Source organism: Aegilops tauschii, chromosome 2 (genome assembly GCF_002575655.3).
Source record: "Aegilops tauschii subsp. strangulata cultivar AL8/78 chromosome 2, Aet v6.0, whole genome shotgun sequence".
Lineage (NCBI taxonomy): Eukaryota > Viridiplantae > Streptophyta > Magnoliopsida > Poales > Poaceae > Aegilops > Aegilops tauschii.
Genome location: NC_053036.3, coordinates 173766383 through 173793858, shown reverse-complemented (window position 1 = coordinate 173793858; position 27476 = coordinate 173766383). Strand labels below are relative to the sequence as shown.

The window sequence follows — 27476 nt, the reverse complement described above, 5'->3', positions numbered from 1 at the left end:
GGGCTGTCCGTGTGACCGTCCGAGTTTCGAAGGTCCTCCCGGAGGGCTGTCCGAGTGACCGTTCGAGTTTCGAAGGTCCTCCCGAAGGGCTGTCTGAGGAGCAGATGAGGGTATACATCCTCGCGGTTGGGAGGTTGTAAATCCTAGCTGCGGGGATCTGCACCGCCGATCGTCATCGACTCTACTTCCCGCTGCGCTACGAGTCGGTAACGAAAAACATCAAACCATGTATGCAGTCTCCATAGTGGTCCTGGGCTGGTGCGTAGGTCGGAAAATTTTTGTTTTCTGTCGCGTTCCCTTACACAAGGCCATTGAGCGGATGAAGAAACCCACCAAGCTGAGGGACGTCCAGAAGTTCACCGGGTGCCTAGCATCCCTCGGCCGGTTCATCAGCCGACTGGGCGAGAAGGCCCTCCCCTTGTACCAGCTGATGAAGAAAACCACCTGCTTCGAGTGGACCGACCAGGCGGATGAGGCATTCCTCCAGCTCAAGCGGATGCTGTCCACGCCGCTTGTTTTGGCCGCTCCGGCTGCTAAAGAGCCCATGTTCCTCTACATTGCCACTATCAACCGGGTCGTCAGCACCGTGATTGTTATCAAGCGCCCAGAAGCTGGGAAAGCCCAACCGGTCCAGAGGCTGGTCTACTACCTAAGCGAGGTGATGTCCGCCTCTAAGCTGAACTACCCCCACTACCAGAAGATGTGCTACGGCATGTACTTTGCTGCCAAAAAGCTGAAGCGGTACTTCCAGGAGCACACCATCATGGTCGTCTGCACCGCCGCCCTTGTCAAGATCATGGGCAACAGATATGCCTCTGGCCGGGTGGCGAAGGGGGCCATTGAGCTGGCTCCCCACACCATCCTCTACCAGCCCCGCACCGCCATCAAGTCCCAAAAGCTGGATGACTTCCTAGTCGACTAGGCCGAGACACAGTACCTGCTGCCAGCGCCGGATTCCACTCATTGGCGGATGCACTTTGATGGCTCAAAGATGCGCACTAGTTTGGGAGCCGGCATCGCCCTCACCTCTCCTAAAGGCGAAAAGCTCAAGTACACATTGCAGATCCATTTTGCCTCCTCCAACAACGTGGCCGGGTATGAGGCGCTCGTCCACGGGCTCCAGCTAGCCAAGGAGATCGGCATCTGCCGGATTCTGTGCTATGGCGACTCGGACTTGGTGGTCCAATGTTCTTCCAGCGACTGGGACGCCAAGGACGCCAACATGGCAAGCTACCGCTTCCTCGTCCAGCAGATCAGCGGACACTTCGACGGGTGCGAGTTCCTCCATGTGCCACGGGCCAACAACGAAGCAGCCGACGCCCTGGCATGGATTGGCTCCACCCGACAGGCCAAACTAGTCGGCATCTCCCTCGAGTGCCTGCGCAAGCTGTCTATCAAACCCTCGCCAGAATCAGAATCCATCTTTGTGCCGGCTGACCCTGGAGCAGTCGGACCCAGCTCGGGGACTTCAGTAGCTGGCCCGGGGACTTCTGCAGGAGGCCCAGGGGCTACAACACCGAAACCAGGCACGGGGGCTCCAGAACCCGGCCCGGGGACTGTGCAGTCGACCCGGGGACTTCAACGACGCAGCAAGCAGCGGCCGGCTCCGACCCGCCGCCTCCCAACCCGGCCTCCCTAGTGCCAGTTGCTGTCATGACGGTGGTGGAAGCTCCGTCTTGGGCACAGCCCATCCTCAACTTTCTGGTGAGCCGAGAGCTACCAGCCGACGAAATCTTGGCCCGACAGGTGCAACACCGGGCGGCCGCTGAGGGACTCCTGGATTAAGGGGTCCTTGGGCGTCCAGCCTATTGGACATGGGCCGGACTAATGGGCTGTGAAGATACAAGACCAAAGACTCTCTCCCGTGTCCGGATAGGAATCTCCTTGGCGTGGAAGGCAAGCTTGGCGACCAAATATGAAGATTCCTTTCTCTGTAACCGACTTTGTACAACCCTAGTCCCCTCCGGTGTCTATATAAACCGGAGGGTTTAGTCCGGAAACATATATAGTCATACAGGCCAGACTTCTAGGGTTTTAGCCATTACGATCTCGTGGTAGATCAACTCTTGTAATACTCATATTCATCAAGATCAATCAAGCAGGAAGTAGGGTATTACCTCCATAGAGAGGGCCCGAACCTGGGTAAACATTGTGTCCCCCGTCTCCTGTTACCATCAACCTTAGACGCACAGTTTGGGACCCCCTACCCGAGATCCGCCGGTTTTGACACCGACATTGGTGCATTCATTGAGAGTTCCACTGTGCCGTCCCCAAAAGGTTCGATGGCTCCTTCAATCGTCAACAACGATGTTGTCCAAAGGGAAACCTTCCTCCCTGGACAGATCTTCGTGTTCGGTGCCTTCGCACTGCGGGCTAACTCGCTTGGCCATCTGGAGCAGATCGACAGCTACGCCCCTGGCCATCAGGTCAGATTTGGGAGCTTGAACTACGTCGCGGACATCTGCGGAGACTTGATCTTTGACGGATTCGAGACCACGGCAGCCGCTCCCTATCCCTACGATGAACATGATTTAAATCTGTCATCGAACCATACTCAGGAAACTGCACCTGTAACCGCTCCGGCCTTAGATCCAGAGCAGACCGCGCCATCTGAGGACGGAAGCTCAACCCCGCCACGGAGGCCACAGATTCCGCGGCGTTGGAGCCGCACATAGACTTAACCTCATGTGATATCTGTGTCACCGGAACTCCGGACTCGTCTCCGGCTATGAGTTCCAAACCATGTGCATCCGCGGACGCTGAGCTTGATCAGTTATTGATCTTCGAATTCAGCGCCGCAGATGTCTTTCAGCACTCGCCTTTAGGCGATGTGTTAAACTCATTAAGAAATCTATCCTTAGCAGAGGGCTCACAGCCGAACCATGTCTGGTTTGAACTGGAGGCTGATAACGGGGAATTTCGCTTCCCACCCGCCACCCACTACATAGCCACCGTCGAGGACTTAACTGACACGCTCGATTACGGCTCCGAGGACATCGACGGTATGGACGACGATGCAGATGAGGAGCATGGCCAAAACTCGCCGTTTACCGGACGCTGGACGGCCACTTCTTCGTACGACGTATACATGGTGGATTCACCCAAAGAGAATAGCGGCGAGGACAAGGAAAAGCCAGTCGAGGACGAGCATCCCAAGACACAACCAAAGCACCAGCGTCAGTGGTGCCGCTCTAAACCCCACCGCAGCAAGGACAGCAACACTGGCACGGGAGACAATCACACTCCGGACGGTGCTGACGACAGAGAAGATCCCGACGAACAAACGGCCGAACAAGACGATCGCGAAGATGGGCAAGACAGCCCTGACGAACAGGCCATAGATGACGACTCAGAGGGCAGCACTTATCTTGCACCCTCCGAGGATGAGGTGAGCCTTGGCAACGAGGATTTCATCGTGCTTGAGGAACCTCTCGAGCAAGAACGCTTTAGGCGTCAGCTAATAGCCACTACAAGAAGCCTGAAAAAGAAGCAGCAGCAGCTTCAAGCTGATCAAGATCTGCTAAATGATAGATGGACTGATGTCCTGGCAGCCGAAGAATACGGCCTTAAATGCCCAGCCAAAAGTTACCCGAAGCGCAAATAGCTACCTCAGTTCGATGACGAGGCGCTGGAGCCCGTACCATCATCGCACAATGCGGCTGACCGACCACCACGTGGTCGGGATAAAGCGGTAACTCAAGCCGAACACCAGACCGCCCCACCTCGCCGTAAAGGCAGGGATAAAACAGCTCGGGGTCACACATATGACCTTCGGCAGGACCTGGATAGTAGAGCAGGACACACAAGATCGATCTATGGATCGCGAGGACGTGCCTCGACACGCGACGACGGCTACCTATTCGGACGTGACAAACCTAGTCACGCCCGGGCCGAAACCCGCAGACGGACTCCATCGGAGCTACGTCGCGATGCGGCCCGATATAGAGACGCCGCACACCCTCTTTGCTTCACTGACGAAGTAATGGATCATGAATTCCCAGAAGGGTTTAAACCCGTAAACATTGAATCATACGATGGAACAACAGATCCCGCGGTATGGATCGAGGATTTTATTCTCCACATCCATTTGGCCCGCGGAGATGATCTTCACGCCATCAAATACCTCCCACTAAAACTCAAAGGGCCAGCTCGGCACTGGTTAAACACCCTGCCTGAAAATTCTATTGGCAGCTGGGAGGACTTGGAAGAAACCTTCCTCAATAACTTCCAAGGTACATATGTCCGGCCACCAGACGCCGATGACTTAAGTCACATAGTTCAACAGCCTGGAGAGTCAGCCAGGAAATTCTGGACTAGGTTCCTAACTAAAAAGAACCAGATCGTCGACTGTCCGAATGCCGAAGCCCTAGCGGCCTTTAAACATAGCATCCGTGACGAATGGCTCGCCCGCCACCTCGGCTAGGAAAAGCCGAAGTCCATGGCAGCCCTCACGGCACTCATGACCTGCTTTTGTGCGGGAGAGGATAGTTGGTTGGCCCGTAGCAAAAATACAGAAAGTGAAATGGGCACCCCCGAGGTCAAAAATAGCAACGGCAAGCTCCGACACAGCAGACACAAACGCCGAAGCAATGATGACAACACCGACGACACGACAGTCAACGCCGGATTCAGTTGCTCCAAGTCCGGACAGCGGAAGAAGCCATATAAAAGAAACAATCAGGGACCATCCAGCCTGGACCACATACTCGACCGTCCGTGCCAGATCCATGGCACCCCAGACAAACCAGCCAATCATACCAACAGAGATTGTTGGGTTTTTAAACAGGCCGGCAAGTTAAATGCCGAGAACAAAGAAAAAGGATCGCAAAGCGAGTACGATGATGAGCAGCCCCGGCAACGGAACACAGGGGGACAAAAGAAGTTTCCCCCCAGGTCAAAACGGTGAACATCATATATGCTACACACATCCCCAAGAGGGAGCGCAAGCGCGCTCTTAGGGACGTCTATGCGATAGAGCCAGTCGCCCCAAAATTTAATCCATGGTCGTCATGCCCGATCACTTTTGATCGACAGGATCATCCGACCAGTATCCGTCATGGTGGTTGTCGGATGTGGGGTTCCGGCAAAACCCTTAAGGTTCAAACTCTGGGGTGCGCGCGAAGTCTTTTCCTCCTACCGATTCACGCCCTAGCTCGCCAAGATCTCATGGACGAACTCGACGAACTCACAACACAGAGAGACACGAGGTTTATACTGGTTCGGGCCATCGTTGTGGTGTAATACCCTACTCCAGTGTGTGGTGGTGGGTTGCCTCTTGGGCTGATGAAGAACAGTACAAGGGGAAGAACAACCTCCTGAGGTTGAGGTGTTCTTGTGCTCTGTGGACTGGTGGATGAGAACTTGGTCAGTTCAAACTCCCCTACTGTGGTGGCTAGCTCTACTTCTATACGCCCTGGTCCTCTCCCCAAATATTGAGCGGGAAGGGAGCCAACAACGGTGGGCGAATTTGAAAGGGGGCAGCTATTACAATCTATCCTGACAAAAGCGGTCTTCGCCTGCAAAAGGCTCTGGTGGTGACGCCGTCTTGGGCTCCATGGTGACCTCCGTCTTGTCGTCTTGCTGGTCTTGGTCTTGTTGCACCGATATGGAAACCTTTGCCTGATGCCTCGGTACTCCGCGCCTGCGCCTGCTTCCTTAGCACCAAAGAGGAAACAAGGACGCTACACGCGCTGGCGCCCGCCTGGTGCCGATCGTCATGGCTCACGTCATGTGAGCCTCGTGAGGTTTGCTCCGCCTTGATATCTCCGCTCCTCGCGAGGCAGCCTGGTGAGGCCGCTCCCGAGGAGGTCTCGCGCCGTCCGCCTCGCGAGGCTTGGCCCCTCGCGAGAGTCTTGAATGCTTTGTTGATGAAGATGGGTCGTACAGGCCCACTAGCATAGCCATGCCGTGGGCCGCAGGCAGGCAAGTCTGGGGACCCCCGTTCCCAGAACACCGACAGTAGCCCCCGGGCCCAAGGTGCGCTCGGGCTTGGCTTCGCGGCGAAGCCAAGGGTCATGTGCGGAGTGCCGCGGGCCCCAAAAGCCTGCGGCCTTGGTCGACGCGTGGCGGTTGATTGGACGTGGGCGTCTCCACTTCCCCACGCTGCCTCTGAATCCGCCTGGCTATGCGGCCCCCGCAGTCTACACAGTTATTCCTCCGTCGCCCGTGTCTTGCTTCCCCAATCCCTCTGCTTCCTCGAGACTCTGCTTCTCCTCTTCGATCTGACCTGCCTCCTGCCAGCTCCATCGCCATGGCGCCGAAACAAGCAGACAAGGGGAAGAAACCCTTGTCTTCGCCGAGCGCGCCTCCAGCCGTCGAGCCGGCGCTCAGCCGACCCCGGGTGCACAACGACGAGGCCATGGACAAGGTGCGTCCAATGCTCGCTTCCAGCTTCAATGAGTGGGGAGAGACGATGGCTTGGCCCGCGTCTCGCACTCGCATGGCCCGGGCTGCCACTGAGGTCCCAATCTTCATAGATGCCCTCTAGGCTGGCCTGATTCCTCCCTTCTCCGCCTTCTTCAATGCGGTGCTCGAGCATTATCAGATCCACATGTTGCATCTCGACCCCCAATCTGTGACCCTTCTCGTAGTTTTCGCCATTTGTGCGAAGCCATGATGGGCATCGCTCCTTCGGTGGCCTTCTTCCGCCATTTCTTCTCATTGCATCTAACTGACCCTCGTCAGAGCTCAGGGTGCGTGAGCTTCCAGGCCATGGCCGCGACGGCGGGCGCGGGGATTGACTTTGAGCTTCCTTCATCCACGAGCGAGTTCCGTACACGATGGGTGTTTGTCGACGCCGGTGTGCTCAGCCCTCTACTCCATGCTCCAGCGGGGCCTGCTGTTCCAAACTCCAGTTGGGGCCATCAGAAGCTCACGAGCCCCCGCCTCGCTCCCGTCTGGGACAGGCTGAGGAGGTTGAAGGACCGCGGCGTGACTACACCTATGGTGGTGAAGGAGTTCATCAAGCGCCGAGTCGCTCCGCTTCAGCGCCATTCCCGCCCATTGTGGGCCTTGCTCAGCAGTCAGGACCACATGAGGTTTCAAGAGGAAGGGCTTCCTCTTAAGACGCGGGAGACAGTGCTTATGGTCCTGACGGGTACCCCTCTGCCGGATGACATGCCCAGGAAGAGCTGTCTGTTGTACCGTTGCGAGAACAAGGATGAGTTTGCCGCGAGCATGCCCTCCTTTGATGAGTGGGGCATGCGCCCGATCGCCCTGGTGGGGCCCCGCGAGAACCCCGTCGATGTGGTCCCCTTCCTCGCCGCCGGTGCCGAGCTCGCCCCAAGTGAGGGTGCAGGAGGGCGAGCCCCGACGGAGGCCGGCGGCCCAAGCGCTGAAGAGCACATGCCGCGCGGTGATACGGGGGCGTCGTCCTCAGGAGCTCGCGATCCCTCCCCTGGGGCGTCGGTTACTGAGGCGACACAGCATGCGGTTCCCGAGGTCAAAGCCCCCGAAGCCTCGGGAGGTCGTAGTGAGACGGCGCCCGACTGTTCACACAGCCAGGCACCCCTGAAGTTGTCCCTCCAAGCTCTTCTTCGGCCCCGCCTCGCACCGGCCGTCATGTCCAGCGCTTTGGTCGGCTTTGCGTGGACTTCGAGGAGCTCCGCAAGAGGAAAGGATCCCCGAGCAGCAACAGCATCTTCGGGCCGTTGAAGCGGCGCAAGTACTTTGCTGCGACGAGTAAGCACTGCACCTTGTGACTTCTTGATTGCTGCTTTCCTTCCTGACGCTAGCTCTTCAGGACCCCTTCTGCCAGGGTCGTTGGGTCCCTCATGAAGCAATCCTCGCCTTCCTCGGCACCCCTGCTGTCCTTGTGCACCCCCAGCCTGCACGCCGCGCCCGGAACCGGGTCGGCAAAGGGGGTGCGCTCGCCTTCATGGAGCCTTGAATCTGTGGCTCCGCTGCCCTTCCTGCACGGTCTGGCTTGGAGCCTAGCGGGTGTTCCCCGGTCTCCTCCTCTGGTTATGGACAGCAACTGGTTGACTTCGACCTTCGGCTCCTCCTCAAGCAGCGGGCCGCCTCCGGCCGGAGCTTCTCGTGAGGTCGGGCCGGCGCCTGGAGCGGCACCAGCCCCCAGCCCCCTGCCGAGAGGCGGTGCGCCACTAGATGTCCCGCCTGCAGCCCCCGAGGTGGAGGACGAGGTGGGCCGTGCGTTCGAGTCCGAGCGCGGGCGAAGCGTCGTTCGCCATGAGCTCTTCCAGGAGGCGATGGGCGCGATGAGCCGACTTGGTGAAGAACTTGCGGGCGTCGACTCGCGCCTTGAGGCTGAAGGTCTTCGGTTGGTGGAGGACTGACGTAAGCTGAGGGTGGCCATCAATCTTGGCCGCTATCAGCGTGATCTTGACAATGCGAAGGCCGAGGCGTCCTTCAAGGTTTCCCGCGAAGCTTGCTCCCGAGCCTTGGAGGAGGCTCGTGAGGCAGACCGCCATCGCGAGGCTACGGAGAAGCGCGTGTGGGAGCTCCAGGCCTGGAATGCATCCCTTGAGCAGCAGGTGGATGCGGGCAGAGCCGCCCTTGCGTCGCTGAGGGGACGCCCGCGGAGGAAGAGGAGGTCCGGAGGCGTGAGGAGGCGCTGGCTCTGGAAGCCGTGGAGTGCAGCCTTGAGCTCGAACAACTGGAGACGAGGGAGCGTCAAGTTGCTCAGGCGGAAGATGTCGTCGGGGCTCGCGAGGCCAGGGTCCAGGAGGAAGTCGACCGCCGGGTGGCTGAGGTTCGCGCAGACCTGGAGGGTGGGTATGACTTGACGTTGAAGCTCGTAGGAACGGAGGATGCGGGCAGGGCCGCTGCCCTTAGGCCCAGGTTGGACGAGGCAGAGAGGCGTGGGGAGGCCACGACTGCCGCCCTGGTTACGGCGCAGGCGGACTTGGCCTCCGTCCGCGCCGAGCTGCTTTCTCTTCGGAAACGGGTTGATGACGCCGAGGCCGTCGCGCGGCAAAACAGGGAGGAAGTGCTCCGACAACAGACGCTGGACCGCGAGCACGCCCCCATGCTTCAGGACCTCCGGAACAGGGCTAATACCGCCCTGGGCCACATCTGCGATGAGAATGCATCGCACCCCCACTCGAATGACTACGCCAGCCACCTGATCTTCTTCACCGACGTGGTGACGTGCCTGGAAGCCCGGTCCAACAGGGCTCGCCGGCTCGTGGAGGAGAGAAGCCGGGGCCTGCTCGGGCGCGCGTTCTCCCGCGTCTTCAGCCACCTTAGGAACACCTTCCCCGACTTCGACTTCGACGCCGCCATTGCCCCCGTACCACAGGCCATCCGGGGTGACCTGGCGCGGTGGGTGAAGGACAATGTGGATGCGTTGGTCAGAGCCTTCACTTAAGAGGACGACGCGGTGGTAGTCGCCGCAGACGGAGGCGACGTGGTCAATGATGGGGACGCCAGCACTGGTGATGGCGCCGGCGGCGCCAACGACGACATCAGCGACGCGAGCGGCGCGTCCGAAGATGACGCAGAGAACGCGGCGAGCGACATATCCGGCTAATTCCTCGTCCGTTTACCGCTTCACCCTGTATGCAAAAACTCGGGTATGGCCCCTAAAGATTGTGAGAGCACTTTGGGAGGGGGAGCCCCTCATGTAAATGAATCATGATTTCTATTTCTCTGTGCTAAGTCAAGGGTGCGTTTTGGCCGGCCATGAGTCTGATGGCAAGTCTTGCCGCTGCGGTTTACCTTAGCAGGGGCAGGCCCTGGATCGTATTGTAAGGTCGAGAGTCGCCGCGGGGCTCCTGAAGGGTCTACTGACCTGCCCGAGAGGGCCTCGTGAGGTTCCTGCGCTGACCGGCTTGCGCGGCGCGCGTGCTGGGCCCAGCCCCGCTCGTGAGGGGGAGGTGGCGAGCGTGAGCTCGAGAACAAGGCAAGAACCAGATGGCAAGAAATCGCTTTGAACGAGAAAATGCACCCTCCGCACACATCGATAAAAGATTGACTTCAACTTAAATCCAAATCCAGAAAGCAAGGCGACAGAAGAAAAGATCCAAAGCAAATGGCCGCGTCCGGCGCCTAGTCTAGTCTTCGGGTCTTCAAGTCTTCTCACCAGCGCGGAGTTAAGTGCTGCCACTAGGCGTGGGAGGGAGCCCCAGGGCCTAAGGCTGGCACCCCTGAGACACCACGGGCGGCGAGCTTCACAGGCACTGGGCCTTCTTCATAGGAACCGGACTTGCTTCATATCGCTAGTCGAGGGCCCCGCCTTGCGCATCCCTCGACCACCTTTGAGCCGACCGGCAACCTGGACGACACAAAGGGGGGAAAGGGGACACCAGTGGTGCCCCCGGCGACCACGGGTCCTCTGCCGGGGGTAGGCTCGCCGGCACCTCCCCGACAGAGGGCCTACCTCCGGGCGTTGCCTGGCTTCGCGTGATGTGAGGAGGGGCCTTGCTCCTGGCTCCCTCCTCGTGGCCCCCAGCATGATTCCCCTGGCGGAAGGGATGCTGCTACGCCGGGGTCGCTGACCGACGCCGTGACCTGATTCACTTGCAGCCCATGGTTAGCGTAAGCCTGCTCCAGAGAGATTAGTGGTACCCTGTAGTTGTTGTCGCTGGCGCGATCGTTGCGGTTCTCCATCGGTTCCTGGAAGGCTTCAACTTCCAGCATCCCTTCTTCCACTCTTCTCCGAGGAACGAGCCAGGGTCGTCCTCCGGTGCGTACTCCTGGTCCATCATGCGGGGCACATAGGCTTCCGGGGCCGTCACCCCGAACACCTCGCCGTAGTGCCCCACACTCCATGTTGCCCGGTCCTGCGTGGCGTCCTGAGGATGGTAATGAATCATCCCACTGGAACCATGGTGTCACGACCGGTTTTTCGGGATATTAATTTTCCAAAAAATGGCCCTTGTGCTCACCAGCCCCAGGATTACTGTTAGCTGATGAGGCACCAACTTGATACAGGAATTCCAAGCAAGGTACAAAATATGTAGTACAAGACCATTGTGGCCTATGAGTACAACACTTGGTTTCTAGTGGTTGGTGGCGGAAGCGGTTTGTGGTTCATCTGCGTCTATGGGACTCCATTTCCCACAAGAACAGCTGACCAGGATAACTCCTATCTTCGCGGGGCTGCTATCATCACTGCGTAGGTTCCGGGGCTGTCATCACAACGCTCCTCTCCGAGCAAGAAATCTGGCCAAGACAATAGCCAGGGACAAGCCAGTGAGTACTTTGAATGTACTCGCAACATTATGAACACGGGTATAATATAATAGTGGGTAATCATGCTCCGAAAGATTCTACGATCATAACGTCTGTCACGAAATAAACAAAAATTCAAGATGCACGCATGCAGGTAAAATATGAATGTGCAATACGGGAGTAGAAATAGAATGCACCGATCGAGTGTCTGAAGCGACGCCTCGAAAGGATAATAAGATAAATCATGCCTCAGTCGGGCGTCTGAGCGATACCACATAAAGGGCTTATGAAGAATAAATAAATGACAAACATGCCGCAGTCGGGCGTCTGAGCGACACCACATAAAGGGCTTATAAAGAATAAATAAATAACAAGCATGCCACAGTCGGGCGTCTGAGCGACACCACATAAAGGGCTTATAAATAAATAAATAACAAGCATGCCGCAGTCGGGCGTCTGAGCGACACCACATAAAGGGCTTATAAATGATAATCGCAGTGAGTAGCCCAGAGGTAGAACTGTCCCAGGGATACTCAATAATTCAAATAATGTAAATGGTTAGTCCACAATAATAATAATCAAAAATCCTCACATGACACAGGTCATAATCAATGTTCTAGTTTAGCCGTTTCTCCATCCGAAGACCGTCACTATAATAATCATAATCCTCATATGTCACAGGTCATAATCAATGATCTAGTTTAGCCGTTTCTCCATCCGAAGACCGTCACTAGACCCAGGTCATAATCAAAGTTCTAGTTTAGCCGTTTCTCCATCCGAAGACTGTCACTAGACCCAGGTCATAATCAAAGTTCTAGTTTAGCCGTTTCTCCATCCGAAGACTATCACTAGACCCATCTCAGATTGTAGTCCTTTCCCATGGACATGGCTGTCCGAATAGATTTAACCTCTGCAGAGGGTGTACTCTATACCCACGAGTAACGGATTTATTTAGTCCATCGGGGCCAATTCCGCCTACGGCCTTTTAATTGAAAACACGCCTGACCTGCACACACCAGCTTAACCTACTGGTGTCTGGAATCACCCACGACACCTGTCAAGCAAAACTCTAAGTGGGGAGGCTACAACCTCGACGTAGCATGGGATCAAATTTATATCCCGCGCTCTAAGGGGTGCCCCCCTCTCGGTCCCAACCGGAAACACCCATGCCCCCGGACCAGGTGGCATGCCTACCGGAGGCCTCCGGTATCTTCCACCATGGCCTCTCTGTACGGTGTGTGCTAGGACGGGGTTGACAACTTACTGAACCGTACCCTACCTGCGGCAGGGACAAGTGGTAGTACGAAACAAGTAGGGGGAGTTACTGAACAAGACTCGACCTGCGGCCGACTAAGGAGGTCCAAGTATTCTTCGTATGATTAGCATGACAAATATATTTCCATTAACAGATAAACTCACCACTCGTCAAACCTCACCATGCCATACCGGACATACTCGTCTCGACGAGGAACTAGGGACAAGCTCGTGTCTACCCAAGACCGCGACTTTCCCGGCTTCCTTCCGGTATGCATGAGAAACTTACGAGGATGATTACCATCACCAGCATATCCATTTCTAACAGCAAAGCATCTCTAATATGCACTCATGCGTATGACTTTATCGTCACATAAAAATAACGTATGCTCCAAGTCAAGGGGTGTCGTAACCGTATCAAAACACCACACAAAAATATGCCAGAGTTCAGAATGCTTGCCTTCAGGTTGTGGAGAGGAAGTGTGCATTCCAAAACTTTTTGAAAGTTTTCTTCTCTCTCCATTTCCTATTTTGAAAAATATTCAAATAACATATGTTTCAAAAACAGTACAAAAAGTTGTCCTAAATATTTTTTAAATAAATCTTAAAATAAACTAGATGAAATTTGAGAGAGGTAGGAAAACGAATCAACTCATTTGGAGTTTTATTTTAAAAGATATAGCCAGTCAAAGTTCGGTTTTAAAATAAAACAGAAAAAAAGAAAACGTTTCGGAGGGGCTTACGCTTTCTGTTTAGCGAAGACGTATCTTGCGAAATACGCCTCCACTTAAAACACACGTCGGCGGGGGCTGGGTCACTGACAGTGGGTCCAGGGGGGCCACTGGTCAGGTTTGACTAGTCCCATCTCCCTCCTCTGCCTCTGCCCGAACGGAGGCGGGACTCCGGCGATCGCCGTCGACGAACAGCGGCTCCTAGGAGCCATCCGAGGGTGGGGAAGGATCTGCCTTTCCAGGACGATCCTTCCGGTAGTCGAAAGGGCTCCGGGGACGGAGGGGATCGTCGGCGACGAGCTTCGCGGCGGCGGAGGTTTCGGGCAGTTTTGGGGGCCGGGGCTATGGTGGTTCCCGATCAGGCTAGAGAGGTGGGGCGGCTCCGCACGGTCAAGGGGAGTCGGGTGGTGGTGCTAGCTGAGCTGGGGAGGCTCTGTTGGCGACTAGCGGGACCGTAGGGCGGCGGCGGCCGAACTTGTCGGAGGTGGGGGAGATGGCCTCTTCCGGTCAATCCGCGGCTAGGGGAGCACTAGGGGGATGGCCTGAGGTCGCCTGAGGGCTTGGACGAGCTCGGGGTCCCCTTATATAGGCGTTCGAGGTTGGTCCTGCGGCGGCCGTGGATAAGAACGCCGGTGACCGTCGTTCTGTAGCTGCAGGGCGACGTGGCGGCGACGAGCGCGTGCCGACGAGTATGTGGATGAGCTCGGGCTGTTCAAGGGGGCAGCTGGCGCGCGCGGGTGGCTTGGGCGGCGCCGTCCATGGCAGAGCCTGCTGCCGACGCCGGCGTGCCGCCAAGGGACCCCTGACGGCGGCGCTGTAGGGCGCCAGGGTGGCTTTGCGGCGAGGGAAGGGGCGGGCATGCTGGCTGCGAGTGGGGAGAGGCCAGAGCGGGCGCGGGGAGGCGGCCGTGCGACGCGGCGGCTCGGGCGCCCGCACGTGCAAAACGTGCGCTCTGGGCGCGCCCAGAGCACGCACGGGACATGCTCGACAAAATGCCAGGGCAACCTAGAGTGCTTGAGCGAGGCTGGCAAAAAAAACAGGACTAGGTTAGAGCTAGCAAGGGGGTTAATGGACATGGTGGTTAGGTCAGGGGATCAAGTTCATAATGCAAACTAGAAAACATGCCAAAACTGTTCCTGCACACAAGGTGTTCGACAGAAAGCTAAGTGCATCTAGGCAACTCTTGGAGTGGCCAAAAACTCCAGATGAGGGTCTCCCTAGATGTAGGTGATGATGGCAAGATCATTTGGGCAAAACCAGAAACTTGCTAGTGCAAGTTTTGCAAATTTTCAGTTTTGGACAGAAAGAAAAAGGCCTTATTGCATGCACTTAAAATCCTCCAATGGGTCCACTCTCCTGGACTTAAGGGTTTTGTAGGGAGGGCTACAAGCAGGAAAAAGCTCATGGGCACTAGAGCAAAATAAATTAGGTTTGCAGTACAAATCACCAAACTGGAGCAGAAAGAAGATGAGGATGATTTTCTCAAATTTTTCAAAGAACACCAATGGGTTTTTGCATAAAGTTGAAACATGTGCATCTACTGACATCTCCAAACACTTGGAAGAATTTTTAAAAGAATATTTAAATAGGTTGTAGTGCAAAAATACCTACTGGACCAGACTTGAAAACTTGATGTAGAGCTCAAAATCTCCAATGGCCAAAAGATGTTTTTGCATAAAAGTGATGTGGAAACATCACATGACATCCCCAAATTTTGGTGAAAATTTTAAATGCATTTATCAAATGGTTGCAGTGCAACAGAGGCTCCAAATTTATGAAAAATCATTTTAAAAGAATAAAGCTCAGGAAAAGCAATTATGCAATTAAATCCACTGATAAAGAATTGTTTTATAGAGATAGTATACAAGTCCAGTAATACTTTTGGAAAGTTTCCACTTGAGGTAAAACTCCACAACATTAAAGAAAAGAGAGGTTCTGAAATCAAGAGATAAATCCAGACAAATGGAAAAGTTTAATCTCCTGGCAAAATTTTAATTAATAAAACAAGGTCAAAATTTTGGGGTGTCACAACACTACCCCCCTTAAGAACAATCTTGTCCTCGAGATTTGTTAAAAGCTGTTTTGAACGAACATCGCTCTTACCAAAAGAAGTCATTCTACTATGCAATAAAATGCGGCTACAGTGGGAGGGCAATAAGTGGCGTAAAACTACAGTGTGGTACACTGGCGTTGCGTGGAAAAACCCATGGTTGGGGAAAACGAGATATTTCTATGTGGATACAGTAATTTAGAATAAAAAAATCTAAATTACTCAAATACGCTGGTCGTACCCGAGGGCACAGTGCTCTCTCTGGCTGACAGGTGGACCCGGGGACCACTATCGGCCTCTTCTTCTACCTTTGGCTCTCTCTTCTTCCCTCTCTCTCGCGTGCTTTCCCGCACTTTCTCCACCGGCGACGTCTAGCACGTAGGGCATCTAGGCCGTACTACGGTAGTGCGCGGCGTGCTAGCTGCCGGTGCAGCGTGCACTCACCTCGCGGGCCAGTGCACTGTCGGCACTGCTCGCGGATTCGCCTCCGAACACCGGCGATCGAGCGACGAGCGGCGCTGGTGGACCTCGCCCACCGTACACCGATCTCGAGCTATAAAATGATCGCGGTGCACCTTTCTTCTTCCTCACACCTGGCCTTGCTTCTACTTCTCCTCCATTCTCCTCCATTGCTGTTTGCAGGAGCTCGAGACGAGGCTCTAATGGCGGAGGTGATGCCGGACTGGTACGTGGTCCTGGTGTGTGGCGGTTTGGTGACGTTGCTGGGGTTCTCCGTGCTCCTGTGCGCGATGATCCTCGATGATCGTCGTGATGCTGCCGCTTGAGTGTTAGCTCTTCGCGGTGGCGGCGGTCACGAGGATTAGGTGCGGCATCGAGTGCTAACTGCCGTCGGTGTGCTGGGGCAACTCGCGCCCAAATGATTTCTCACAAATCTCTCTTACTGAGACTGGTGTCCTCGGGTGTGATCAGTTCGGTGCAAAATGTGTACGAGTATTTGTAATTAGCGCACGAGGTCGAGAGGTTGTGGTTGTGAGCCTGCCGCTGCGGAAATAAAAATCTACGTCGCGAAGAGGCATAAGCTGCAGCAACTCAGGGAAAGAAATCTCACTACAAAGTTTATCGCGAGTGAAAATTAGTTAAATCAAAATTAACAGCAGTAAAACTGCTCACATAATTGAAACCAAAATTTGATCCGTCGCACAAATTTTGGATACCACGTACAAGCTACAACACATAAATAAATACTGGGATAATAAACATAGCGGTGACGTCTACAATAAAAAAGGCAAAAGGACAGGATCCTGAGAAAACGTCACTGGTACTGGGGCGCACTCTTCTTCTATCGGGGGAAGCGGGTTGACCAGTCGATGAACGCGTCTCTCCTGGTCAGGCCTCAGTGGTCTGCCAATAGCGATCTGAGGATTTAAATCAGCGAGGCTCTGGAGATAACCCATTACTCGCTGAGTCAAGCGCTCTTGAGCGATAACATATTAGGCAAGGTTGGCCAGTACTGGATCTCTCTCAATTCATCCACCGGGAAAAGATGCCACTTCTCCGGGTGCTGCATGACTCGGAAAATAATAATATCCTCGTTCGCTGGCATAGGGTACCGCGAATCAAAGACGAGCGAGCGCTTCGTACGCAGCAGCTTCTATGGCCATATGCGGAGTCGGCATGGATTTCCCCACGAAGGAGACTTCCGTTGGGTCTTGGTTTGGGTTTGCGGGAGGGATGTGCACCACTGCCCAATATTTCGAGGTGCATGGGGTGATCCTCGATTTGAGCAACTCGTACTGGGGTGGATGGATGGCACTCATGGTACTGCAGGTAATGTCCCACAATAATTTGACAAAACTACCCGGGGTTGCGTCTGGAGTTCTCAGATAAATACTGGGGGTCGGCATGGCAAAGAAATGGCTGTGAGTGTTGCGCACAAGGTGAGGGGTACTTGGCAAGGTCACGAGGTGGCCTTTTATATAGCATTGGGGCTGGGTTATTTACCGTGGTGAAGGGTAATTAGTTTGCCGGTTCTGTTCTAAGGAGTCGGCGTCAATGCCACAGATACACATATCTCATAAATGTGACGCATTACTGTGGGTGCCGTCGGGGTGGTTTTGGTAGCTGCGCCCGGAATTTAAAAATGTAACTGTACACTGACGTACTTATGCATGGCTACTATTTAAAAGTAGGGGCGCACAAGCAGACATCATTTAATAATGGTGATACAGGATCACACAATTACAAGGCGTAGGAATACTAAGGCTCGATACTATTCGAGCGACTTAGTCCACTTCGTTAATGTCTAAGTGGGCTGGCCTTGTGGACGTCGAGGCTTCTCCACGGGTTTCACCGTCGGGATTAGCTGGATGAGGTTGAGGGGCTGCAGGGTCGGGGTAGCGATGATGACCATCGCGGGGGTTGTTGGCCACAATCCCGTTGGAGTGTGTTCCCAAAAGACGACGAAGCACTTCTGGGGACATTAAAGTACCTTGGTCGATGGCTGGGGCAGACCTCAAGGACTCGATCGGGTGTCCAAACAGCACGACTGGGTTGTCGGCGTCGGGCTCCTCTTCTCCTCTCGCCGGGGCTCGGCGAACCAGTTCTCCACGAGTTGCGATCAGATCAAGGGTGATTTGATCGAACAGTTCCTCTAGTGCACTAACATAGCGCACCAGATGCAATAGTGCAGGATCCGTCTCGTCATCTCCGTTGGCAATTTGGGGCGGCCTACCATACCCGTTACGGCTGGGGTAGTAGTAGAACGAGCGACAGTTAACTCTGGGCGACAAGTGCCGGAGTTGAACTATAGCCTCTCGAGCTGCTAGTTGGATGGCTTGTGGCTCAAAGGAAGTTGTCCTTCCAGTGAACCTGTAGGGGCGTTCTGGTGATAGACCCCTACCATAGATGTGTACAGTGGCCCAGAACTGACGGCTCTCACCGCTCATGGGTCCTTGGTACACAACATATTCTGGGGGCTCTTCTAATGCATAGGCATGGCGGGTGAGGTTTGCGAGCACGGTCACAAAACCTCCAAGGTTGGTTGCTGTGGTCTCATTGTGAACAATGGGGCCAGGCATCGTGGCTTGGTTTGGGGGTAGAGGCGGTGCTGTGGAGGCTAGCGTGCCCTTTTTATAGAAAAAGGGGATGGAGTCTTCCTTCGCACGCTTGTGAATGAGACATGTTGGGTGTCGGTCACTAGCGCTTGATCGACAGGCAAGGCTGATAGGTTGGGCACCGACTGCCAAAAGCGTCGGGGTCACTGTGTGGCTATCTTACGCGAGAAGCTTGGCCGGGTTTAGGTTAAGGTCTCGTGGGTTGGTTAACCTAGGTTTATTGACCTGGCTAAGATAGGATTAGCCAATGGTTAGCCTGGCTCTGATACCAAGTTTGTCACGACCGGTTTTTCGGGATATTAATTTTCCAGAAAATGGCCCTTGTGCTCACCAGCCCCAGGATTACTGTTAGCTGATGAGGCACCAACTTGATACAGGAATTCCAAGCAAGGTACAAAATATGTAGTACAAGACCATTGTGGCCTATGAATACAACACTTGGTTTCTAGTGGTTGGTGGCGGAAGCGGTTTGTGGTTCATCTACGTCTATGGGACTCCATTTCCCACAAGAACAGCTGACCAGGATAACTCCTATCTTCGCGGGGCTGCTATCATCACTGCGTAGGTTCCGGGGCTGTCATCACAACGCTCCTCTCCGAGCAAGAAATCTGGCCAAGACAATAGCCAGGGACAAGCCAGTGAGTACTTTGAATGTACTCGCAAACATTATGAACACGGGTATAATATAATAGTGGGTAATCATGCTCCGAAAGATTCTACGATCATAACGTCTGTCACGAAATAAACAAAAATTCAAGATGCACGCATGCAGGTAAAATATGAATGTGCAATACGGGAGTAGAAATAGAATGCACCGATCGAGTGTCTAAAGCGACGCCTCGAAAGGATAATAAGATAAATCATGCCTCAGTCGGGCGTCTGAGCGACACCACATAAAGGGCTTATGAAGAATAAATAAATGACAAACATGCCGCAGTCGGGCGTCTGAGCGACACCACATAAAGGGCTTATAAAGACTAAATAAATAACAAGCATGCCACAGTCGGGCGTCTGAGCGACACCACATAAAGGGCTTATAAATTAATAAATAACAAGCATGCCGCAGTCGGGCGTCTGAGCGACACCACATAAAGGGCTTATAAATGATAATCGCGGTGAGTAGCCCGGAGGTAGAACCGTCCCAGGGATACTCAATAATTCAAATAATGTAAATGGTTAGTCCACAATAATAATAATCAAAAATCCTCACATGACACAGGTCATAATCAATGTTCTAGTTTAGCCGTTTCTCCATCCGAAGACCGTCACTATAATAATCATAATCCTCATATGTCACAGGTCATAATCAATGATCTAGTTTAGCCGTTTCTCCATCCGAAGACCGTCACCAGACCCAGGTCATAATCAAAGTTCTAGTTTAGCCGTTTCTCCATCCGAAGACCGTCACTAGACCCAGGTCATAATCAAAGTTCTAGTTTAGCCGTTTCTCCATCCGAAGACCGTCACTAGACCCATCTCAGACTGTAGTCCTTTCCCATGGACATGGCTGTCCGAATAGATTTAACCTCTGCAGAGGGTGTACTCTATACCCACGAGTAACGGATTTATTTAGTCCATCGGGGCTAATTCCGCCTACGGCCTTTTAATTGAAAACACGCCTGACCTGCACACACCAGCTTAACCTACTGGTGTCTGGAATCACCCACGACACCTGTCAAGCAAAACTCTAAGTGGGGAGGCTACAACCTCGACGTAGCATGGGATCAAATTTATATCGCACACTCTAAGGGGTGCCCCCCTCTCGGTCCCAACCGGAAACACCCATGCCCCCGGACCAGGTGGCATGCCTACCGGAGGCCTCCGGTATCTTCCACCATGGCCTCTCTGTACGGTGTGTGCTAGGACGGGGTTGACAACTTACTGAACCGTACCCTACCTGCGGCAGGGACAAGTGGTAGTACGAAACAAGTAGGGGGAGTTACTGAACAAGACTCGACCTGCGGCCGACTCAGGAGGTCCAAGTATTCTTCGTATGATTAGCCTGGAAAATATATTTCCATTAACAGATAAACTCACCACTCGTCAAGCCTCACCATGCCATACCGGACATACTCGTCTCGACGAGGAACTAGGGACAAGCTCGTGTCTACCCAAGACCGCGACTTTCCCGGCTTCCTTTCGATATGCATGAGAAACTTACGAGGATGATTACCATCACCAGCATATCCATTTCTAACAGCAAAGCATCTCTAATATGCACTCATGCGTATGACTTTATCGTCACATAAAAATAACGTATGCTCCAAGTCAAGGGGTGTCGTAACCGTATCAAAACACCACACAAAAATATTATGCCAGAGTTCAGAATGCTTGCCTTCAGGTTGTGGAGAGGAAGTGTGCATTCCAAAACTTTTTGAAAGTTTTCTTCTCTCTCCATTTCCTATTTTGAAAAATATTCAAATAACATATGTTTCAAAAACAGTACAAAAAGTTGTCCTAAATATTTTTGAAATAAATCTTAAAATAAACTAGATGAAATTTGAGAGAGGTAGGAAAAAGAATCAACTCATTTGGAGTTTTATTTTAAAAGATATAGCCAGTCAAAGTTCTGTTTTAAAATAAAACAGAAAAAAAGAAAACGTTTCGGAGGGGCTTACGCTTTCTGTTTAGCGAAGACGTATCTTGCGAAATACGCCTCCACTTAAAACACACGTCGGCGGGGGCTGGGTCACTGACAGTGGGTCCAGGGGGCCCACTGGTCAGGTTTGACTAGTCCCATCTCCCTCCTCTGCCTCTGCCCGAACGGAGGCGGGACTCCGGCGATCGCCGTCGACGAACGGCGGCTCCTAGGAGCCATCCGAGGGTGGGGAAGGATCCGCCATTCCAGGACGATCCTTCCGGTAGTCGAAAGGGCTCCGGGGACGGAGGGGATCGTCGCCGGCGAGCTTCGCGGCGGCGGAGGTTTCGGGCAGTTTTGGGGGCCGGGGCTATGGTGGTTCCCGATCAGGCTAGAGAGGTGGGGCGGCTCCACACGGTCAAGGGGAGTCAGGTGGTGGTGCTAGCTGAGCTGGGGAGGCTCTGTTGGCGACTAGCGGGACCGTAGGGCGGCGGCGGCCGAACTTGCCGGAGGTGGGGGAGATGGCCTCTTCCGGTCAATCCGCGGCTAGGGGAGCACTAGGGGGATGGCCTGAGGTCGCCTGAGGGCTTGGACGAGCTCGGGGTCCCCTTATATAGGCGTTCGAGGTTGGTCCTGCGGCGGCCGTGGATAAGAACGCCGGCGACCATCGTTCTGTAGCTGCAGGGCGACGTGGCGGCGACGAGCGCGTGCCGACGAGTATGTGGATGAGCTCGGGCTGTTCAAGGGGGCAGCTGGCGCGCGCGGGTGGCTTGGGCGGCGCCGTGTATGGCAGAGCCTGCTGCCGACGCCGGCGTGCCGCCAAGGGAGCCCTGACGGCGGCGCTGTAGGGCGCCAGGGTGGCTCTGCGGCGAGGGAAGGGGCGGGCATGCTGGCTGCGAGTGGGGAGAGGCCAGAGCGGGCGCGGGGAGGCGGCCGTGCAACGCGGCGGCTCGGGCGCCCGCATGTGCAAAACGTGCGCTCTGGGCGCGCCCAGAGCACGCACGGGACATGCTCGACAAAATGCCAGGGCAACCTAGAGTGCTTGAGCGAGGCTTGCAAAAAAAACAGGACTAGGTTAGAGCTAGCAAGGGGGTTAATGGACATGGTGGTTAGGTCAGGGGATCAAGTTCATAATGCAAACTAGAAAACATGCCAAAACTGTTCCTGCACACAAGGTGTTTGACAGAAAGCTAAGTGCATCTAGGCAACTCTTGGAGTGGCCAAAAACTCCAGATGAGGGTCTCCCTAGATGTAGGTGATGATGGCAAGATCATTTGGGCAAAACCAGAAACTTGCTAGTGCAAGTTTTGCAAATTTTCAGTTTTGGACAGAAAGAAAAAGGCCTTATTGCATGCACTTAAAATCCTCCAATGGGTCCACTCTCCTGGACTTAAGGGTTTTGTAGGGAGGGCTACAAGCAGGAAAAAGCTCATGGGCACTAGAGCAAAATAAATTAGGTTTGCAGTACAAATCACCAAACTAGAGCAGAAAGAAGATGAGGATGATTTTCTCAAATTTTTCAAAGAACACCAATGGGTTTTTGCATAAAGTTGAAACATGTGCATCTACTGACATCTCCAAACACTTGGAAGAATTTTTAAAAGAATATTTAAATAGGTTGTAGTGCAAAAATACCTACTGGACCAGACTTGAAAACTTGATGTAGAGCTCAAAATCTCCAATGGCCAAAAGATGTTTTTGCATAAAAGTGATGTGGAAACATCACATGACATCCCCAAATTTTGGTGAAAATTTTAAATGCATTTATCAAATGGTTGCAGTGCAACAGAGGCTCCAAATTTATGAAAAATCATTTTAAAAGAATAAAGCTCAGGAAAAGCAATTATGCAATTAAATCCGCTGATAAAGAATTGTTTTATAGAGATAATATACAAGTCCGGTAATAGTTTCGGAAAGTTTCCACTTGAGGTAAAACTCCACAACATTAAAGAAAAGAGAGGTTCTGAAATCAAGAGATAAATCCAGACAAATGGAAAAGTTTAATCTCCTGGCAAAATTTTAATTAATAAAACAAGGTCAAAATTTTGGGGTGTCACACATGGGAGGCGACGCTTGTACCCATGCTCGTCGCGGGCGGCATGGGGGCGGTGGAGCCCCCAGCGCCGCCGGCCGTGCTGGTGTTGACGAAGCCCCTAGGCGCACCCGATGGCGCGTGGTTGCGGCGAGGCCAGCCGTGAGACCCCGGCACAGCTTGAGAAGGAAGCTGATAGCAGAAGGGCGGCGCTCCCGATGCCGCCACATCCAGTAGCTCGGCAACGCGCTCCAGCAGTGCATCCAAGCCGCTCTCCATCAGCCGGCACCGCAGCAGCTCTCGCGCCACCGTGAGCGCTGCCCACATGTTTGCCTGCTCCCGCCGCGAATGCGGCGCTGTTGCTGCGGGGTGGCTTGCTGCCCTTGCAGCGGCTCGCACTTGCCATGGAGTGAGGGTGGACGACGCCTGGCCACGCCGCCCGCGCCCCGCAGCGTTGGACGGCGCTCGCGGCGCCTAGAGCGCGGGGTCGAGGTCTTCATGGGTGGGTGTCACCACCCGGGCTAGCCAAGCTGCCCAGCGGTCGGAGTCAGCCCTTGGGTCGCCGGACATCATGGCCCCGGAGCGTCGGCAAGTTGGTTGGCAGAGAAGAAGCTCCGGCGCACCCCTACCTGGCGCGCCAAATGTCGGATGTGGGGTTCCGGCAAAACCCTTAAGGTTCAAACTCTGGGGTGCGCGCGAAGTCTTTTCCTCCTACCGATCCACGCCCTAGCTCGCCAAGATCTCACGGACGAACTCGACGAACTCATAACACAGAGAGACATGAGGTTTATACTGGTTCGGGCCATCGTTCTGGTGTAATACCCTACTCCAGTGTGTGGTGGTGGATTGCCTCTTGGGCTGATGAAGAACAGTATAAGGGGAAGAACATCCTCCTGAGGTTGAGGTGTTCTTGTGCTCTGTGGACTAGTGGATGAGAACTTGGGCAGTTCAACCTCCCCGACTGTGCTGGCTAGCTCTACTTATATAGGCCATGGTCCTCTTCCCAAATATTGAGCAGGAAGGGAGCCAACAACAGCGGGCGAATTTGAAAGGGGACAGCTAGTACAAGCTATCCTGACAAAAGCGGTCTTCGCCTGCAAAAGGCTCTGGTGGTGACGCCGTCTTGGGCTCCACGGTGACCTCCGTCTTGCAGTCCTGCTGGTCTTGGTCTTGTTGCACCGATATGGAAACCTTTGCATGATGCCTCGGTACTCTACGCCTGCGCCTGCTTCCTTAGCACCAAAGAGGAAACAAGGACGCTGCGCGCACTGGCGCTTGCCTGGTGCCGATCGTCATGGCTCACGTCACGTGAGCCTCATGAGGTTTGCTCCGCCTTGATATCTCCGCTCCTCGCGAGGCAACCTGGTGAGGCCGCTCCCGAGGAGGTCTCGCGCTGTCCGCCTCACGAGGCTTGCCCCCTTGCGAGGGTCTTGAATGCTTTGTTGATGAAGATGGGCCGTACAGGCCCGCTCGCATAGCCACGCCGTGGGCCGCAGGCAGGCAAGTCTGGGGACCCCCGTTCCCAGAATGCCGACAGCGGTTCAGCCGCATTGGTCCTTGACCCAATAATTGACGGATTCCACCTGACGCGAGTCCTTATGGAGGGCGGCAGCAACCTAAACCTGATCTATCAGGATACAGTGCGCAAAATGGGCATTAACCCATCACCGATCAAGCCCACAAAGACTACCTTTAAAGGAGTCATACCAGGTGTAGAGGCCCGTTGCACGGGCTCAATTACGCTAGAGGTTGTCTTCGTATCTCCGGACAACTTCCGAAGCGAAGAGCTGATTTTTGGTATCGTCCCTTTTCGCAGCGGCTACCACGCACTGCTTGGATGAACCGCATTTGCTCGATTCAACGCGGTGCCACACTATGCTTATCTCAAGCTCAAGATGCCCGGTCCACGCGGGGTCATAACAGTCAATGGAAACACGGAACACTCCCTCCGCACAGAAGAGCACACCGCTGCCTTAGCAGCAGAAATACAGAGCGGCCTTCTCAACCAGAACCTTAATTCGGCTGCCGAGCCCCCGGACACCGTTAAGAGGGTCCGGACTATTCTGCAGCGGGACAGCTCGGCTCGTCAGGAGCTCGACTAGCAATTTGCCCTCCGTCCCAGTCCCGGTCAAGTGGTGGCATTGGTACCACGCGTACATAACTACGCACTCAAAATACCATGGGCACAGACGGAGGCATACCTACCTTGTGATCCACAATACGGCTTGACCGCTCCCGGACACATTTACTTTCACTGTTTCCTTTTTCCTTTTCAGGTTCCTTTTCCATAGGCCTTCGCTGATGGCTTGATCGCAGTTCCTTTCAAAGGACAAATACACCAAGACGGCAGTCAGCCTAGACGTAGAGGGAATTTCTAGGTGGTCCCTTTAACGACCACTATACCTATTTTCAGGGCCCACACACAGCTCTCCCTTGGTGATGGCATGTTAAATAGCATGTTGCTTATCACACTATTTGTATCAATGCGCCTTGACGTATTAATCAAATTATAATGGAAACAGTTTGCAGCCCAACTTTCAGGGCCCCTACCTATCGCATTTACTCCTTTTCTGTTTCCCCTTTAAACTTATCAGATAGCACCCGTACACTGTGGTACGCTTCAATTTGCCAGGGGCTTCATAGCGCCCCGCTCTATAGCAGGAAGTAGGGTATTACCTCCATAGAGAGGGCCCGAACCTGGGTAAACATTGTGTCCCCCGTCTCCTGTTACCATCAACCTTAGACGCACAGTTCGGGACCCCCTACCCGAGATCCGCCGGTTTTGACACCGACAGCCGCCTACAAAATTGTCAACAGAGAGCTCGTCAGGCGCAGTGTGACTGGCGTCTTCCAGCACTGTGTGGAACTGGAGAAGGTCATTGCTATCCACAAGAATATTCATCAAGGCGAATGTGGCCACCATGCCGCCTCCAGATCCCTCATTGCTAAAGCCTTCCGCCATGGTGTCTTCTAGCCGACTGCTTTGGACGACGCCAAGGAGTTGGTCCGCAAGTGCAAGGGATGTCAGCGCTTCAGCTCCAAGCAGCACTTGCCGGCTTCTGCACTCAAGACCATCCCCCTCACCTGGTCGTTTGCCGTATGGGGATTGGACATTGTGGGCCCATTCAAGACAGCATGATGTATACTACACAACCTTCTTCTTATAGACGTTGTTGGGCCTCCAAGTGCAGAGGTTTAGAGGACAATAGCAAATTTCCCTCAAGTGGATGACCTAAGGTTTACCAATCCATGGGAGGCGTAGGATGAAGATGGTCTCTCTCAAACAACCCTGCAACCAAATAACAAAGAGTCTCTTGTGTCCCCAACACACCCAATACAATGGTAAATTGTATAGGTGCACTAGTTCGGCGAAGAGATGGTGATACAAGTGCAATATGGATGGTAGATATAGGTTTTTGTAATCTGAAAATATAAAAACAGCAAGGTAACTAATGATAAAAGTGAGCACAAACGGTATTGCAATGCATTGAAACAAGGCCTATAGTTCATACTTTCACTAGTGCAAGTTCTCTCAACAATAATAACATAATTGGATCATATAACTATCCCTCAACATGCAACAGAGAGTCACTCCAAAGTCACTAATAGCGGAGAACAAACGAAGAGATTATGGTAGGGTACGAAACCACCTCAAAGTTATTCTTTCTGGTCGATCTATTCAAGAGTTCATACTAGAATAACACCTTAAGACACAAATCAACCAAAACCCTAATGTCACCTAGATACTCCAATGTCACCTCAAGTATCCGTGGGTATGATCATACGATATGCATCACACAGTCTCATATTCATCTATTCAAACCAACACAAAGTACTTCAAAGAGTGCCCCAAAGTTGGAGAGTCAAGACGAAAACGTGTGCCAACCCCTATGCATAAGTTCACAATGTTACGGAACCCGCAAGTTGATCACCAAAACATACATCAAGTAGATCATGTGATATCCCATTGTCACCACAGATAAGCACATGCAAGACATACATCAAGTGTTCTCAAATCCTTAAAGACTCAATCCGATAAGATAACTTCAAAGGGGAAACTCAATCCATTACAAGAGAGTAGAGGGGGGAAACATCATAAGATATAACTATAATAGCAAAGCTCGCGGTACATCAAGATCGTACCACCTCAAGAACATGAGAGAGAGAGATCAAACACATAGCTATTGGTACATACCCTCAGCCCCGAGGGTGAACTACTCCATCCTCGTCATGGAGAGCGTCGATATGATGAAGATGGCCACCGGTGATGGATCCCCCCTCCGACATGGTGCCGGAATAGGGTTCCGATTGGTTTTTGGTGGCTATAGAGGCTTGCGGTGGCGGAACTCCCGATCTAGGTTATTTTCTGGAGGTTTCTGTATATATATAAGAGGTTTTGGCGTCGAGAACAAGTCAGGGGGGTCTCCGGGCTGTCCACGGGGTAGGGGGCGCGCCCAGGGGGGTGGGCGCGCCTCCCACCCTCGTGGGCAGCTCGGGACTCTTCTGGCCCAACTCTTTTACTCCATGGCCTTCTTCTGGTCCAAAAATAAGCTCCGTCAAGTTTCAGGTCAATTGGACTCCGTTTGGTTTTCCTTTTCTACGATACTCAAAAACAAGGAAAAAA

The 27476-nt window shown here is 53.5% G+C and overlaps 1 protein-coding gene and 1 pseudogene across 1 annotated transcript; both read left to right on the top strand.

Moving 5' to 3' along the window:
* The first annotated feature begins 430 nt into the window (after positions 1–430).
* Positions 431–922, top strand: LOC141040862 (uncharacterized). The gene has a single exon (XM_073506978.1). It carries the CDS (start codon positions 431–433, stop codon positions 920–922), a length of 492 nt encoding a protein of 163 aa, XP_073363079.1.
* Positions 923–970: 48 nt separating this feature from the next.
* Positions 971–25991, top strand: LOC109735981 (uncharacterized; annotated as a pseudogene).
* Positions 25992–27476: the final 1485 nt, after the last annotated feature.

Coding starts and splice junctions, on each gene's coding strand:
- LOC141040862 (XM_073506978.1), top strand. CDS start 431: ATGAAGAAAACCACCTGCTTCGAGTGGACCGACCAGGCGGATGAGGCA.